Source organism: Poeciliopsis prolifica, unplaced genomic scaffold (genome assembly GCF_027474105.1).
Source record: "Poeciliopsis prolifica strain line A6 unplaced genomic scaffold, Auburn_PproV2 SCAFFOLD002, whole genome shotgun sequence".
NCBI classification, from domain to species: Eukaryota; Metazoa; Chordata; class Actinopteri; order Cyprinodontiformes; family Poeciliidae; genus Poeciliopsis; species Poeciliopsis prolifica.
This window is the reverse complement of record NW_026562377.1, coordinates 10,576,650-10,591,762: the sequence shown is the minus strand read 5'-3', so window position 1 is coordinate 10,591,762 and position 15,113 is coordinate 10,576,650. Positions and strand designations below refer to the sequence as shown.

General features: G+C 35.3%; 1 protein-coding gene across 2 annotated transcripts in view; it reads right to left on the bottom strand.

Annotated features, from left to right (window-relative positions):
* Positions 1–15,052, bottom strand: part of LOC129378395 (adhesion G-protein coupled receptor D2) — an 80,338-nt gene extending 65,286 nt beyond the window's left edge. For both annotated transcript variants that reach the window (XM_055058759.1, XM_055058762.1), the window contains exons 1-19: positions 14,950–15,052; positions 14,833–14,869; positions 14,344–14,368; positions 12,107–12,331; positions 11,354–11,968; positions 9,776–9,973; positions 9,178–9,242; positions 8,585–8,875; positions 8,373–8,484; positions 8,103–8,249; positions 7,756–7,858; positions 7,358–7,469; positions 6,784–6,839; positions 6,230–6,356; positions 5,250–5,353; positions 3,352–3,454; positions 2,133–2,286; positions 1,750–1,883; positions 1,204–1,319 (exon numbers count right to left, since the gene is read on the bottom strand). In XM_055058759.1, the coding sequence (XP_054914734.1) occupies positions 1,204–1,319; positions 1,750–1,883; positions 2,133–2,286; positions 3,352–3,454; positions 5,250–5,353; positions 6,230–6,356; positions 6,784–6,839; positions 7,358–7,469; positions 7,756–7,858; positions 8,103–8,249; positions 8,373–8,484; positions 8,585–8,875; positions 9,178–9,242; positions 9,776–9,973; positions 11,354–11,968; positions 12,107–12,331; positions 14,344–14,368; positions 14,833–14,868 (2,723 nt within the window). In that variant the 5' untranslated portion in view covers position 14,869; positions 14,950–15,052. The remainder of the gene's footprint in view (positions 1–1,203; positions 1,320–1,749; positions 1,884–2,132; positions 2,287–3,351; positions 3,455–5,249; positions 5,354–6,229; positions 6,357–6,783; positions 6,840–7,357; positions 7,470–7,755; positions 7,859–8,102; positions 8,250–8,372; positions 8,485–8,584; positions 8,876–9,177; positions 9,243–9,775; positions 9,974–11,353; positions 11,969–12,106; positions 12,332–14,343; positions 14,369–14,832; positions 14,870–14,949) is intronic.
* Positions 15,053–15,113: the final 61 nt, after the last annotated feature.

Below are 15,113 nucleotides of genomic sequence, written 5' to 3'. Positions count from 1 at the left end.
TGAATCTGAGCTAAGAAACATAAGCAAGATCTGATTAAGTTCTGACAGTCAACTTTATTAAATTTCCAATTCAGGTCAATATTAATTAACTTTTTTTTTAAGTCAAGGAATATTTCATTTGAACAGCAACTCTTCCTTGAACAAAACCAATGACCGAGTCTTTGTGAGGAAAAACTTCAAATATGCACAGGAAAAAACATGCTTGAAAAAACATCTCTGAATTTTATGAACGGATATTGGAACATGTAAAATAAGTTTGATCTGAACTTACATAATTTTTAGACCCAAACAAAAAGTTTTAAAAAATTATTCAACTATTCGGATTCCTTTCTGATTATATAAAGCTTTACTTCTTCCAGCTTACATAATAACCACCCTCACATTTTTAACTCCTTTCAGAAGAAAACCCAGCAGCTCCGGCAGGCTGCTTCTTCCATACACAAAACCATGTGGGCAGGAAAGCTGATGTGGTGACAACTTCCCACCCTCAATGTGACTTAATTCTGTTTAGAGTCAAATTAGCTTCCCATTCAGATGACTGCCAAACCACAACAGCTGTCTGTGCATTTGTGTGTTTGTGAAATGACATGCACCTAGAACTGGTTTATTCTGCGAGCCAATGTGTTTGACTTTCCATGCCGACTGCCGCCCAGAGGTGCAACACAGTTCAAGGCCTGCATTGAAAACTCTCACAGTGCATCTACTGTGCTCCTCAGTGGACCCACAAATTAAAACATTCACATAAATACACAGTTTATTTGTGTTACCATCAGATTTTAACACTAATCGTGTATAGAGGCAGTGTATGTCGCATGCAAAAAATTTACTCTTATTAGAGCAATGATACATTTTATACTGTCTGAATCAAATTCAAAAAGAGTGATATGGTACACTGTTGTAAACCAAAAACTCTTACAGACCTTAAAGGACATCAACATCCATTAAAAGCAGGACAAACATGAAAGAACTGTAGAAATTTTAATTATAAAAGCTACATGAAATTACAACACATTAAGACAGTTAAAACTTAAAGTAATTTAAATATTTAAAAAATATACAGCATTAATGTAAAGCTACTTAAAATATATATTTTGGCAGGTTGATAAAAAGAAAATACATTTGGATTTGACTTGTGTGTCGTCCAGCATCCAAGACACATTCATTTTTAAAAGAGAACAAATGGTGCCTCCTAGTGGCCACTACCTGATCTGCTCATAGGCTTGCTCAGCAGGACTCATGCCCAAGGCGAGCATAATGGACCTTCTTTTTGCTGTAGAGATGGTGATGATTACCACCCTGGTCAGCACCAAGATATTGACCTGGAAATATATTTAAACAAATGAAAGTAGAACAGAAAAAAGTCATATAGTCACTCTTATGTTGCTGTATGTCTTTTCATGTTGACTGTTATGTGCAAACAAATGATTACAGATTTTCTTATCTAATGATGTGATTTCACCTTTAAAAAATATTATAATGCAAGCTCACATCACCTTTAAAAAATATTATAATGCAAGCTCACATGCTTGAAGGAAAAAAGTGGAAATACTTTATAATTAATGATCAAACTGCTGAACAAAATGAAACTGTTACACTTTTCTAAAGAATTATTTCCAGGAAGTGACCAACAGTTAGGTCACAGTAACAGTTGGACTGTGACACACAAAATTTGAATGTTCTTCTTATTTAGCACTTTAATAGTGAAAATAGCATAATCATCAACTTAAAGTAAATAAATAAATTTCTGACCATTATGATGAAGATGACCGGACCAACAAATCCCCAGATGATGCCATTTTGGACACTGAGCCAACAGTAGTCATCAGCTGAGTATTTGCCTGAGGCCGATGCAAGAGTGATGGTGACGATCAGCACAGGAAGACCTGGTAATATTAGGATAAAAAATGTATTTCCTTGAGATTAAGTAGATTGAATTTACAAAACAGGAAACACATGGAGATTACAAACATTTTTGGTGCTCAAGTCTTTTATTTATAAAAGATTTACTTAAATTTTAAAGTATATCTGCTTAATGTTTAAGATACTTATTATAGGTGTTTCAATAAAGGCACCAGACCTGCTTTGATTTTTCAGTGACAAGACAAAGAGTCATATACATAAAACCACTATACCCCAACCGATGAGATAGTAATACTTCATATGATGATCCTCGCTGAGGTTCACTGCAACTACTTTGCTCCAGAGCAGCAGCCCTTCAACCAGCATCCAGCTGAATGCTGCCATGAAGAAAAGATGGAGCAGTGCAGCAACAAGTGTGCATGCCACCTACAATTACATAAAAATCACAAACAGAAAAAATGCAAGACTTTGGTTTACATTTCAAAGTGAAGCTATGCAGTGACTTTCACTTCACTTTGAAATTAATGATTGCAAAGAAGTCTCACAGAAGGTTAATTCATAAAATAATTAAATATGGTTGACATGATATGTACTATGATAACTGATCAAAATACTGTGTCATGATTGTCATAGAGAGTTTGAAAATAACATTTTCAGACACCTGTTAGTAAGACACATACACAATTTCTTACTGTCTGAAATTATATTAGACCAAACTCCAATCAGAAGTCTCCAAAGACATGACATCACCATCTGGGCATTCCTCTCAATGTTTAATGCAACGGCAGTCATTCTGATCTGATTTCACTTCAGACAGTGAGAAAAAACATGTATGTGTCTTTGTAATTAGTGCATGACAACTTCTGGTTACACCTCTAAATACAGCTTCCATAAATTAAAGATGTTGGAAAACAAATGAATTGCAATAAAATTATAAAACACACTGAACATTCAAACAAGTTAAGAATGTTGTATTATTTCAGGCCTTGTTATGGAAGACCTTATTAATACTAAAATAACCAACAAGCTCCCTTCTCACCCTCAGAGAAGGGAGGAGGAAAAAAATTGTCTTGACTAGCAGAACAAGCCATCTTAGTAACCACCACAAGCTTTTCCTTCTAGCTGATTGGTACAGCTTTTATGGTCACTTATGTTACCCCATCTGCCATAATTATTTATTTTCCATTTGTTTTTACATATTTAACGTCAAGTAGAAGCAAAACAATTTATAGTGTTTGGTTAATTAGACCTTCTGATAATTATGAGTTTAATATTTTTTTTTCATTATTAATATTATTTGTATGTCTTGCAGGAGTAAAATTAAAAACATGCATGTAACCGGCACAATTCTGCTGTTAAAAGCCATATTTTCCCATTAGCAAACTTTTACTATCTTATTTGATTCACATTTGTCCATAACCTGTCCCTAAGAGCGACAACATTACTCATACAGACTGATAAATAAAGATTTGTTTACTGCCTGTACGTTACCTTGCTATGTATGGCGGAGCCACTGCAGAGCAGAATCACCTGGGCACAGATCAGAGCTATAAACAGGTTTTTATGGATGGAGGTCCTGTCTGATTTAGGGATGCTATAAACACAGAAATGGACATTTTAAAGGAAAAATGTTTAGTGAGACCGAATCACATCATACAAGTGCTGCTAAAATGTTTGAATTCAAATGAAAGTTTAGGTTTTTCTTCATTTCGTCTCTCTATTGATCCTTATGAGATAATTGTTGCAAACTTAAATCAATTACCCACAAAAGTATAAAATAAACATATTAACATAAATCTGTTTTGTATTGTCAATTGGTTGAAGTTAAGGACGAAAAGACAAACTTTAAAGTGTAAATCTATGATTTTGACTATAAAAGACAAGTTCCTAAATCTAAATTTAGTGTCAATTTTTCATTAATTCTGCCTGATAATCCTCATGAGGACAGGTGTTGGTGAACCCAAATGGAAGCTAATTCTGGCTGAAGTTTTCAACAAAACCTTCTTGAAGTAGCTAAGTAAATTAAAAGATAAATGCCAAATTATAGTCATTATTTCCTTGGATATACTGAAAAAGCTCAGTGTGACTAATATGTAAAAAAAAAAAAAAAAATCAACATCAATTTCACTTAGTGAAATCAAGAACAAATTTTTCCACGTTTATGATCACTTTTATTGTTAAGTTAAAGAAAGAGGATGTGACAATTAAGTTTTAAAAACAGTGGACAAAATGTTAATTCAGTTAAATTAATCCAACTATTTTATGCACTTCTATTGTCTATTATATACCACTTCTAGTCGCATCTGATCTAATTCTATAAATTTGCCTCATGATGCGTTCAACTTGCTGAGATTTAATTGCAAATAATGGAAATGGAAATAAAAACTTTAATTTCCAATTTTGTTTCCCAGAAAAATAAAATTGTTTAAGGGCAATAAACATTTTTATTGATAACAGAATCCGTTGTCAGATTAAATAAAACTCATTTAAATGGGTAACAATAATAATTGTTTTGTTCCTGCTTAACACATCCTAAAATAAATTTAGGATGTTTCATTTTAGACACAACAGAATAATATAATAACTCTTTTCATCAAAATATTAAAACCACAGCAAGCTGACACACCCTAGGGTTCTCTTAAATAATGTGCTGCAGCAGTCCAACAACTTCAATGAAAACTCAGTTATTTAAACCAATTAGGCAAATGTCAGCATTGGTGCTTCACACCAAATAAATTTTCCAGTCTCTAAGCAAATCTCCACCTTCCCAGTCAGTGTTTTATCTGTGGAGTGGGATGAGTTAAATGAAGATCATACAGCAGAATGTGTGAAATGGACTGCTGCCCTCTTTGCTTTGAGGACATTTATAAATTGCCAGGGCAGCACCTCTTCTGCTGATTGAGATCCCTATGTGACTATAATGTTAATTGCCAGCTGTGGGATTCCACCATAAAACTTCGGAGAGGACTCACATGTAGACAACAGCAATTACAGCATTAGCACTAGTCAATACTGATAAAAGCCTGTGGGACAGAAGGGGAGTGGCCAAACTCCCAATATTTCATCCCATGCCAGATGAATGTGTGTATTTTTAGTAATTTCAGTTCATTTAAATACCTATTCTGGAGTGTGAATCAACAATTTTTTCTAATAGGAGTAAGACAAAGTAATGACATAAGCATTCATTTTATTACCATAAATAATCTAAATTAAAACATTTAGCCAAAACTTGGCAGCAAATATCCATTGAATGAATGCTGTGAGAAAAGAAGCTTATTCTTAAGTTTAAGGCAAATCAAAACAATTCAAAGTTTGTTGGCTGTGACAGCAAAGAGGCTAATTATTTGCATCATTTGTGAATAGAACAGGAATCTTAAACAGCTACTCACTCCAGGACAGTGAAGAGCATCAAGGTCACCACCAGTGCGCAGAGAGATGCCCCACAGCCGATGAACGTAAGCTTGGTCAAAATAAGCTCTTCTTCAGGACTCCACTGAAGCAGAGGACACACGTGGTAATGGCAGAGACAAAATGAGAGAGGGAATTTTTCTAAAATGGAGATTTGGTTGGTAAATCATACAGTAAACCTTAAAATTTTATGTTGCTATACCTTTCACTAACAATCTTCACATGAAAAGACATTAGAACTGAAGATTGTGAAGACTCTATTATTCAATGTTTTCTCATGTGTAATGTCTAAGATTAAGCATATTTTAACTAAAAAATAAATTTCACACCTTCAACTACTTATTGTGTATTAGACTAAAACCCATAATATCTGCCACAAATCTTGATTATCTTTATATTTATACAGATATCCATCTTCAATAAAAGTTTAAAAGCTCTATAACTTCACTAAACGAGAGTTAAGATTAATTATGGTTATTATAGTCACCTCATAAATTGTTTGCTTGGTTTTACATGTAAACATCTAAGCTTCCGCTGAAAAAAAAAAAAACGGAGCTCCGATTTAAAAAATCTTAGTTAATTTGTTACATGTAATCAAATTAAGTTAGTGAAACTTAATTTATTTACATTTATTTAACCTGACAACTTAATACACCATATGTTTGCTTGAATAAGCTTAATTTGAAAACTTGTAACAAATTAACTGACCTCTTTTGGGTCACCTGTTTTCTTTTTTCAGAGTTCTCTTCAAATAATATATGAGTATATCTCGAGAATTCAAACCTTGCCCCATGCTTCAAAAGAAACTACCACTTATTAATGCCATGGAATTCACTGTAAGACGGGTCAGACTGAATGTTTTTAATATAACAGTAAAATGTGTTTGATTCTCTAATTTAAGCTGCAGGCGTTTCACATATATGAACAGACATTTACCTCCTGTCAATAAATGCGTTGTTACCTTAGATTCCAAGTAATTCATCAGGATCGCAAAGTTGGTTGTGTGGTTACACAGACATGAAATATCACTGGAGCCAACAGAGATCATGGAGCAGCCATCACTGGACCAGCCACTCCCGTGACTATGCCTAAATAATGGAGCACAAAAGCATTGACACAAACATAAATGTTCATTAGTTCTCCTCATGCATGAATGGGTTATCACAAGGTGCTCTGGCTATTGTCCTCCGGGGTGAGTGTGTGCATCTACAGTATATTTGTCATTTCTGCCTATGTGTTGCCCTGTGTGGTGTACTCGGTCTCTCGTCCAGTGGTCACTGGAGACATTGGTTCGCATACATCTGTGTGTTATTAATGTATCTAACACTAACATGACAATACACTTTGATTTGCTATGCTTTTTGGAATGAAATATTTAAGTCTGATCATATAAAATATGTTTTTTAAAACCAATGTTTCGACCCAAATCTTGCCATTTATTGATTTCATTGACATCTCATTGAGAGAAAAATGTGCCATGTCTTTTAAAGTGGATCTGCTGTTGGTCAAACTTACATGAGGCTGAAATTCCAAAATGCACAAACAGGAGGAACTCTCTGGGAATACTTCATCTAGAAACAAAAAGATGCATTTATGTTTATTTGCCATTTCTTCCAATAGCAAAGTATCAAATTATTGTAATAACCAAGAACAAATCTCTTAGCATCCTACCATGAAGATTCCAGCATGTTCCCTTAATTGTACCATGGCAAAAGCTTTGAGTGTAACCATTAGCAGGCTGTATTCATTGAGGTCGACATTGAGTTCTCCAGAATTTTACATGCATCTTCCCAAACCTTTCTATCCTACTATTTCAAGAAAATCAATGCTCTTCTTGTATGTCAGAGGACAATGTTTTTATTCAAATGTATTATTCATCTTTCATTTTGGACTCTTTCCTTCAGGGAAATGAATCCTTATTTTGTTGTTTAGAAATAGATTTTACAAATTTTGTTTAAATTATATCTTTTGGTTGAAACTAAATATATGCATAAAAAAGACTTTGAATAGTAACTTCAATAATAGAATGAGTACATGTAATTGTTAAGATTATTTTACAGTATGAGGCGCCATGAACAACATCCTGTACCACTTGTGAAGATGAAAGGGTGTACTGGACGGCCACAGGGACGGTTTGGCCCTTCAAGACGTCTCGGACAGTCGCTGATATGACAGCAGAGGTTAGTTTGCCTGGAAGAGTACTAGAAAGACAAAGGACAGTTATAACTAACATAAATCTTTCTTTAAAATAATCTACTGGCTTCATTTATTTGAAGGACAAATCGTTGTACAGATGACTAATACAGAAGCATCAGTTTTGATGCAAAGAAAATTGATAATATTTCTACAGTTCTGGTAGTTTTGCTTGATGAATTATAACAATAGAAGAAGTTCATTAGAAATATGAGATAATAAATTATTGAAGCAAGTTCAGATGTACTGTTTTTATTTCGGAATAACATTCATGGTGGAGCAATGGTATCTAACCTCTTTGTTGTGTTTAGCTGAGTCTTTGTAGATTTCTCTGCAGCAGACACAACCTCACTGAGATGACTATAGTGGGTATGAATAAGCATCACTTCTTTACATCCTGTTTTCACAGAGAAAGAACAGCTTAATGTGTAACCCATCATAGATTGGTGACAACCAAAAGAACAGAAAGTGGCAATGAGTCGGCAACAAAATAAATGTAACTTATTAGGTTGTCTACCTATAACAGTGTTACCATTTAAATTTATACGTTTTGTCGATGGCTGTTTCAAATATTAAAATCTAGACATTAATTTTTCATGGCATAAAAACATAAGTTGTGGATGACCATATTTAATTCCTACCTAATTTATGTAACCGCTGTAGTTCAGAGTCTGGGATAACCAGCTCATTGTGACTACTTCCTCTGGGCCTGTGAGAGGAGACTGCAGATGGCTTGAAAACCTGACTGCTGCTCTCAGGAGAAAGTTTTTGCCACTTCAGGTACACATCTGATAGCACAGGAAGCATAATATATACACAGGATCTGTTATTTTATACTATTCGTGGTTTATGTTATGTGTATGAAGATGCAAACTCCGAGATGTGAAGAATAATTCAAAACAGTACATCACCTATGTTTTTAGTAGAGAGAGTGAAGTTCCTTCGCTGCACAGACAGTGTGTCTGCAAGAGCTTCGGTGAGACTATCAATGCTCTTGATAATTGTAAATGGTCCAGTGTTGACCTGAAAACAGTTTTTAAAAAAAATCACAATTAATATAGGGTCAAATTTCTGAAAATTTGATGATCAACTACTGCTACACAAACAAAATATCCTATCTCACCCCATCCTCAGTCCGACTAACCCACTGCGTAGCCATTTGCGGCTCAAGCATCACATTTGCTAGCTTTAAATAGTTTTTAGCAATGGACATCATGACCTCTGCTGAATTGGTTCCTGCAGAGTGGGTGCTGGCTGCAATGCCATCAATCAACTGAGTGAAGTGGAGGATGTCAATTGAGTTTAAGGGGTGATGGCCATCAGCCTCCATTGTATGCACAGCAGCCTGAGTCAGCTGCTGCAGGGAGGTCAAATCTCTGTTTTGGGACGTGTTGATGCTTAGCTCCTCCATTACCTAGAGACACAGACAGACAAACAGCTCTGGACCACATTGAATTGACTAAATGATTTGCACCAATTAGGTAAGTCCAAAACAACATCTTTGTGGAAATAAAATAAAATTAGAAAGTGGCTTCACAAATGAAAAAATAATTCCTGTCAAAATTTGGTAGTCTGATATAAAAATATATCTAATATACACAGACTAGGTGGCTCTGTTTTTTCGGTTTCTTTCAGTATACTTACACATTTCTAACTTTATGAGGATTAAATTACATAATATACTTTTTCCAAAGACAACTAGATGTCACAACTTACCTGTGTCACGTTTGGATATTTGCTCAGTTTACTGAAAAAAGGAGACTTTGGCAAACTGGGCTTTGCTGCAAAAACATAGGCAATGAAGTGTTGTTAGATCAACGAATACAAAAAATTTGACAGATGAAACCTTATGTGGCAAGTTATTTAAACTAAAGTTTGGATTTTAGACAGTTTCAGTTTTCAGTTCTAATTAGTAATAATTCTTTCAGCATTTATGATTTCATCAGCATTTATGATTTCATCCCTACCAAAATCCCATGAGGCGCACCCCAAAAACCTATTTTTAATCACTTCAATGTACTTGCTACAGATGCTTGGAACTGAGCTTTTTAAAAGACAACACAACTGAAATGTTTGATTTGCAACTGCATACTCGGCCTATACAGTTTCTTGAATTGTGTGTTCAAAATGTTTTTATTCTCTGGCCATTGCCCTGATATGAGATGCTGATTATGATGCCTTTTTTATGTTTTTTAATTACTTGTGTACGATCAGATGTAGTATGGTTAAATATAACATAAAATATCCAATGTAAGACAGTCATAACAGGTTTTCATTAGCAGAGACCCCCCCAAAAACAAAAAAAAAGACTTACCCTTCTTTAATTGACAAACAACTCTGTTGTATGAGTTGCAACTCTCTAAGAGGCAGCTCTCTGTAACAGGGTTAAACACTCCACAATCTTCATGAACGATCTTTTTCTGGAAAATTTCAACAGTGAAAGTTTGGTTTCGCCAAGAAGTCCCATCCAACAACGAATCAAAGAAATCCACAGTGAAATCAGCAAATTTCCCTAACAAAGAAAATTGGTAGGATTAATGCTTTTGTTAAATCAAAAACTTCAAAAATGTGTTTACATAATTTATTAAAAACTAATCTAAATGCAGTTTCTAAATATCCCTTGTTTTATTTTTCAGTGCAAACCTTCCAGATATTTTGTCGTTTTTATTTGATCAAATGTACTATTCATATTAATGCAAATAGCCTTTGAAAAAAAAGAAGAAAACTTTAAAGTGTAAAAAGTCCAGTAAGTTATAAAATGTTTTTTTTTAACAATGTTTCAAGAGTAAAATAACTGTGTATTTTGCTTCAACACTTTCATTAGAGAGCCTGGCTGATGAGTACTATAGGGTTTAAATATTGAGCAGAAATAACAAATATGGAATGCAAGTCAGAAAGAAAGTGAGTATACTATAATGTCTGCAAGTTCAGTTGTACGAAAGGGAGTGAGGCTTTTGGACACTTAAGGCTCACTGGGGACCATGATGTCAGAGAGGGAGAAGTCTGTTTTCAAGGGTGGGACTCAGAATGATCTAAGTTAAAAAACATTTACAAGAGCCATTTAGAGTTAGTTTGCCAGCTACAACTTAGTCATCATTGCTCATTTTTATCCGTTGGTCCTCAGTTGGGTGGTTTAAAAGACTAGTATTGATAGCGATTGTAGATAAGCCAGGACAGAGCTTTGGAAAAGTATTCATACTCTGAGAATTAACCATGCCAAGAAAATTTGGCATGGTTTCTTGGCAAAAATCAATGGACAGACATTGTAGTCTGTCCATTACACGCACAGACTTCAATGCCCATTAACTTTATATGTGATGTAAAAAGACAAAGTAGCACATAATTTTTAAATGAAAGAAAATGGTTTTATGGTCAACAATTTCCTTTAAAAGTTTGGATTGCAAGGAGTGATGCAAACTTGTATTCAGCTTTTACCATAGAGGAATTTTTCTAGGAGCTTTTAAAATCTTGAAGCTGGCATATTTGACAATTATATCGCAGTCAGATTACATTAAAAAGTGTCTGTCAACATCAAATTTTAAGTCTTTCCACTCAAAAGTGCCAGATGGGTGGGGGTTGCATGAGCCTCGCTCAGACCTTGGAATGTTACTTAGTTGTGTGTGTTCAAAAGCTGTTTTGGCCTGGTGTCCATTAGATTTATTTTATTATTTATTTTTATTTTTTTTTGTCTGTATAGCAACCACACCTAACCCAATTGTGAAATCAACTAATGTGAAGTAAAAAAAAAAAATTAATAAAAGCTGCATAGTTTTCTGAAGCTTTGGACTTTAAGAGATTATGTTTTTTTTTTCCTTTAGGTTAAAATACACGAGTTATTTTCCCTTTAATTTCTTCATAAACTTTTTTCTTCTTCCGTTTATTTAAACTTTACCTTGACACGGGCTTTCCCCCCACATCTGGTCATCTGTTTCCAGTAATAGCTCACTCCACTTAAACACCAGCCCAGAGGAGATGGTTGAACATTCATTTTCCATGGCGAGTATTTCACAGCTGCTCAAAACCCAATCCCAAATGTGCAGATTGGTGATTCTCCCTGAGAATGCATCATTTGACTCAAAAGAGCTGTCCTGCCCCTGACCAATAATGAAGACGCTATTTAGGCTAATGCTGTCATTATTACAATTCATGCCAATCCCCCTTGAAACCACATGACCGTGAGCGTACAGAGCCCAGCTTCCGTCATCCTGGCTCCAAGAAACACACACAGAGTGCCAGGAGTCGTCATGTTCGAAGGCATTGACGTAAGGCCCTTGTTTGCCATGGATCCGCAGAGCCAACTGCACAGGGTTTCCCTGGGTCAGATTTGCTTGGAGTTGGAAGTCATTAATGGAATAAGAAAAGACTGTGGAAATTCCAAAGGTGTTTGGTTTGAAGTGCAGTTGGGTGCAAACAGTCAATGAGCTCATGGAGGGAAACGTGTGCTGAAGTTGACCATGCATCTGATTCGAACGCCTGGAGAAATCCAAAATCAGTGTCTTGGAAGAATCTTTGATTTCATCCCAAACAGAGAGAGAAGGAAGTAGTTATAAAAGTTAATTGTAAAACCAACGATGGATTCGTTTTACTCCTAAAATGGAACATTTGTGCATCTTATTTGGTTACAAAATAAGCAAAGTTAACCTACTTTTTTGATGTGTTAGGGTTTTCCTGGCAATCCACACATGGCGAGAGATATTCTGGTATTTTAAGAAGCTCTTTAGCTTTTGGTACTCTGCCGGGTTGGAGACAGTGGCTAAGTTCCCAGACTGCCGCTTGCATAGTTCCTCCGCATCCTTCCATTGCAGGGCACGGTGAAAATACTTGTAGTACAACTCATCATATGGCTGGCTTCTCCTTTTCACTCTTAATGCTATTTGAAAAGCAGAGAGAATAAGTTGATAGAAAAGCTTCCACCAAATTGAAGTCAATATATGGGCAACATCCAAAAAGTTAAAACGTTAAAAATTATTCTCCATATGAACCAGCTCACTGTGCAAATGATGTGATGAAGATCTAAACAATTTGATGTCATTTCAGCATTCCAGCCATCTACAAAAGCCTTATGAGATTTTTCCAAGTCTTTACAGTAAATGGACTCTTCAGCCCCTGCCAGACCTCTAATTACTTTTTTGTATGTGCACATCTAAAACATGCATTACAAGGGTGGATAAGTTGCACTCGCTATGAGTCACTCTCCAAGTGATGATGTAAGTGCTGAAAAACATCTGGGTGTCTCACTGAGAGGAATACCTCTATGACTTGCCTAAAGCATGTGAGACTTCACTGCTCCAGCACAAAGTAATGCATTTTCCATGTAGTTCTCAGGCTAGATGATTCTTCTAAGATTTCTAGTCACAAGCTGACCTGTTATATGAAAAGACTTGAGTTTTCTGTTTCCACAAACATGAGTTTCCAATAAATAAACAAGACTAAATTCCTGTTCAGTTATATCCTGATGAGTTTTGTCATACATGTTAGATTGCTGCACTTTTTCTCTACATATCAGCTGATAGGTTCAGAGAGAAAGATCTCTAGATTATCCACTAAAACTAATGCTTTCCTCCCTGCAGATTTTCCTGAAGGTTTTTTTTTTAATAGGATTTAGGGGAGTTTTGATGATGAAAGAATTTGATTTTTGTGTCTGAGGAACAATTTATGTGAATTAGGTCACCAGGTCTGTATTAGTTCAGCAGATCTAAATTTGAAATCTAACAAGATTTGCTTTGAAAGCAGCCACTGTCTCACAGTATCACAAATTGTACATAAAAGTGGATTTAAGGTTCTCTTCCACGCACATCTCTGGAATAAAATTGAGGCCACTGCACTGAATCCCATTGAAAACCTCAAAGTTATTTCGCCAAATATTGATTTGTGAACTCTCCATCCATCCATCCATCCATCCATCCATCCATCCATCCATCCATCCATCCATCCATCCATCTTCTGCCGCTTATCTGGGGTCGGGTCGCGGGGGTAGCAGCTTAAATTCTAACGTTTTAACTCTTTTGGAGTTAGAATTGTTGTTTCTAAATTAATTAACATAAGCTTGTTTTTCTTGCACTAGTTGAGGTAAGAAAGCACAGCATATTTTTTGTGATTTTGACCAGTTCTCATTTTCTGGAAATAAATGCTAAATTTTTGTTTGGAATTTCAGAGACATGATGTCAGTAGTTCATTGAATGAAAGATCAATTTTCATTTTACTCAAACATTAACCTATAAAGAATAAAATCAAAGAACTTATCATTTTGCAGTGATATCTCCTTTTTTTCCCCAGAGCTATTTGTCATCAACTTAGTATGAAGCAAGAGGACCCATATTAACCGAAAAAATATATATATTGACTAGCCTTCACATAAGCTTTGTTTAGATTTGTAGAGTTCGAGTTTCCCGTGTCAGGCATCCTTTTACTTGGGAATGGGATGCCAAGGTTTCCCTCCTGAAACTGCAACTCCCAAATTGATCAACAAATGTGCCACTGATGTCTTACCAGTTTTGTTTTTCTTCTTTGCAACATGAGTTTCTGAATAAAAGTTCTCAAATTAAGGGTCAAATTTTTCAGAAAAATTCCAGGTGAAATTGCGTTACTACAATCACAGATGAGATTCACAGATGTGAACTTCCAAATGTGATCGACACTAAAGAATACTCAATAAAATATTCAACAGGAAGTGACGTTAATAAATATCCAATAAATGGATGCAAAAAAGCAAGGAAACACAACCACAAAATGAAATCACTTGGTTCAAGCGTAACAGGAAATAGAAATAAAAAAAAGCTTAGCTGAAAACAGAGGAAATATGCAAAATGTGACTACAGACAAATGGGCTGCAGAGCAGAACACCACTGCAGCTATTTTGTTTATAAAAGAAAATTAACTTACCTGATATCCAGCTTTGAACGCAAACCTGTAACACAAAACCAGGTTTAGTTCAGCTGTGAAAACAATTTAGGTTAAATTAGAAGGAAAGGCTCAAACATGAAAACGAATTAGTGGCCCAATAAGAAATGAAATAAAAACTGCTTTCTCCCCCGTGCACTTGTTTTTAAATCCGAACAAATTTATCATTTTACCCTTTAACCTTTTTAATTATTTTTTTTTCAGGTTCATTAAAGTTTCCATAAACTCATAGGTGTTCAATTTAATAGATTGCCCACGTGGTTTCCAAACCAACATAAATACAAAATAATACGCTGTTTTTTGTTAGTTGCGTGTTTGTTTTTCATCTTAACTTATGAAACTTGTTAACTTCTAGAGCAAAAAATATAGCCTATATATTTTTGCGTCTGCTAGATCGCTTACCAGGAACGCACATTCCAAATAGAGAAACGCATAGTACTGGTTAAAAATAAATAAATAAAGACTACTTACAAGCAGAGATAAAATGAGGAAATACAACCAGTGCATCCTGAAACAAACACTTTGTTAGCTGGAAATAAAGCGACAAATCCAACAGTGATTTCTAAAAACACAACGCATTGTTTTTACCTGATTTGTTCGTCTCTTTTGGTCGTCTTCTCATTTCAAGTCAAACTGCGTCTGTGAACGTACCATCAGTCCGTTCTGAAGTGTGTTTACTTCACATGCAAAAGTAGAGCCGAAGTGCTGCTGACTCCAGGGAGCCTGAAGGGAGGATGCAGATGAGGCTACGC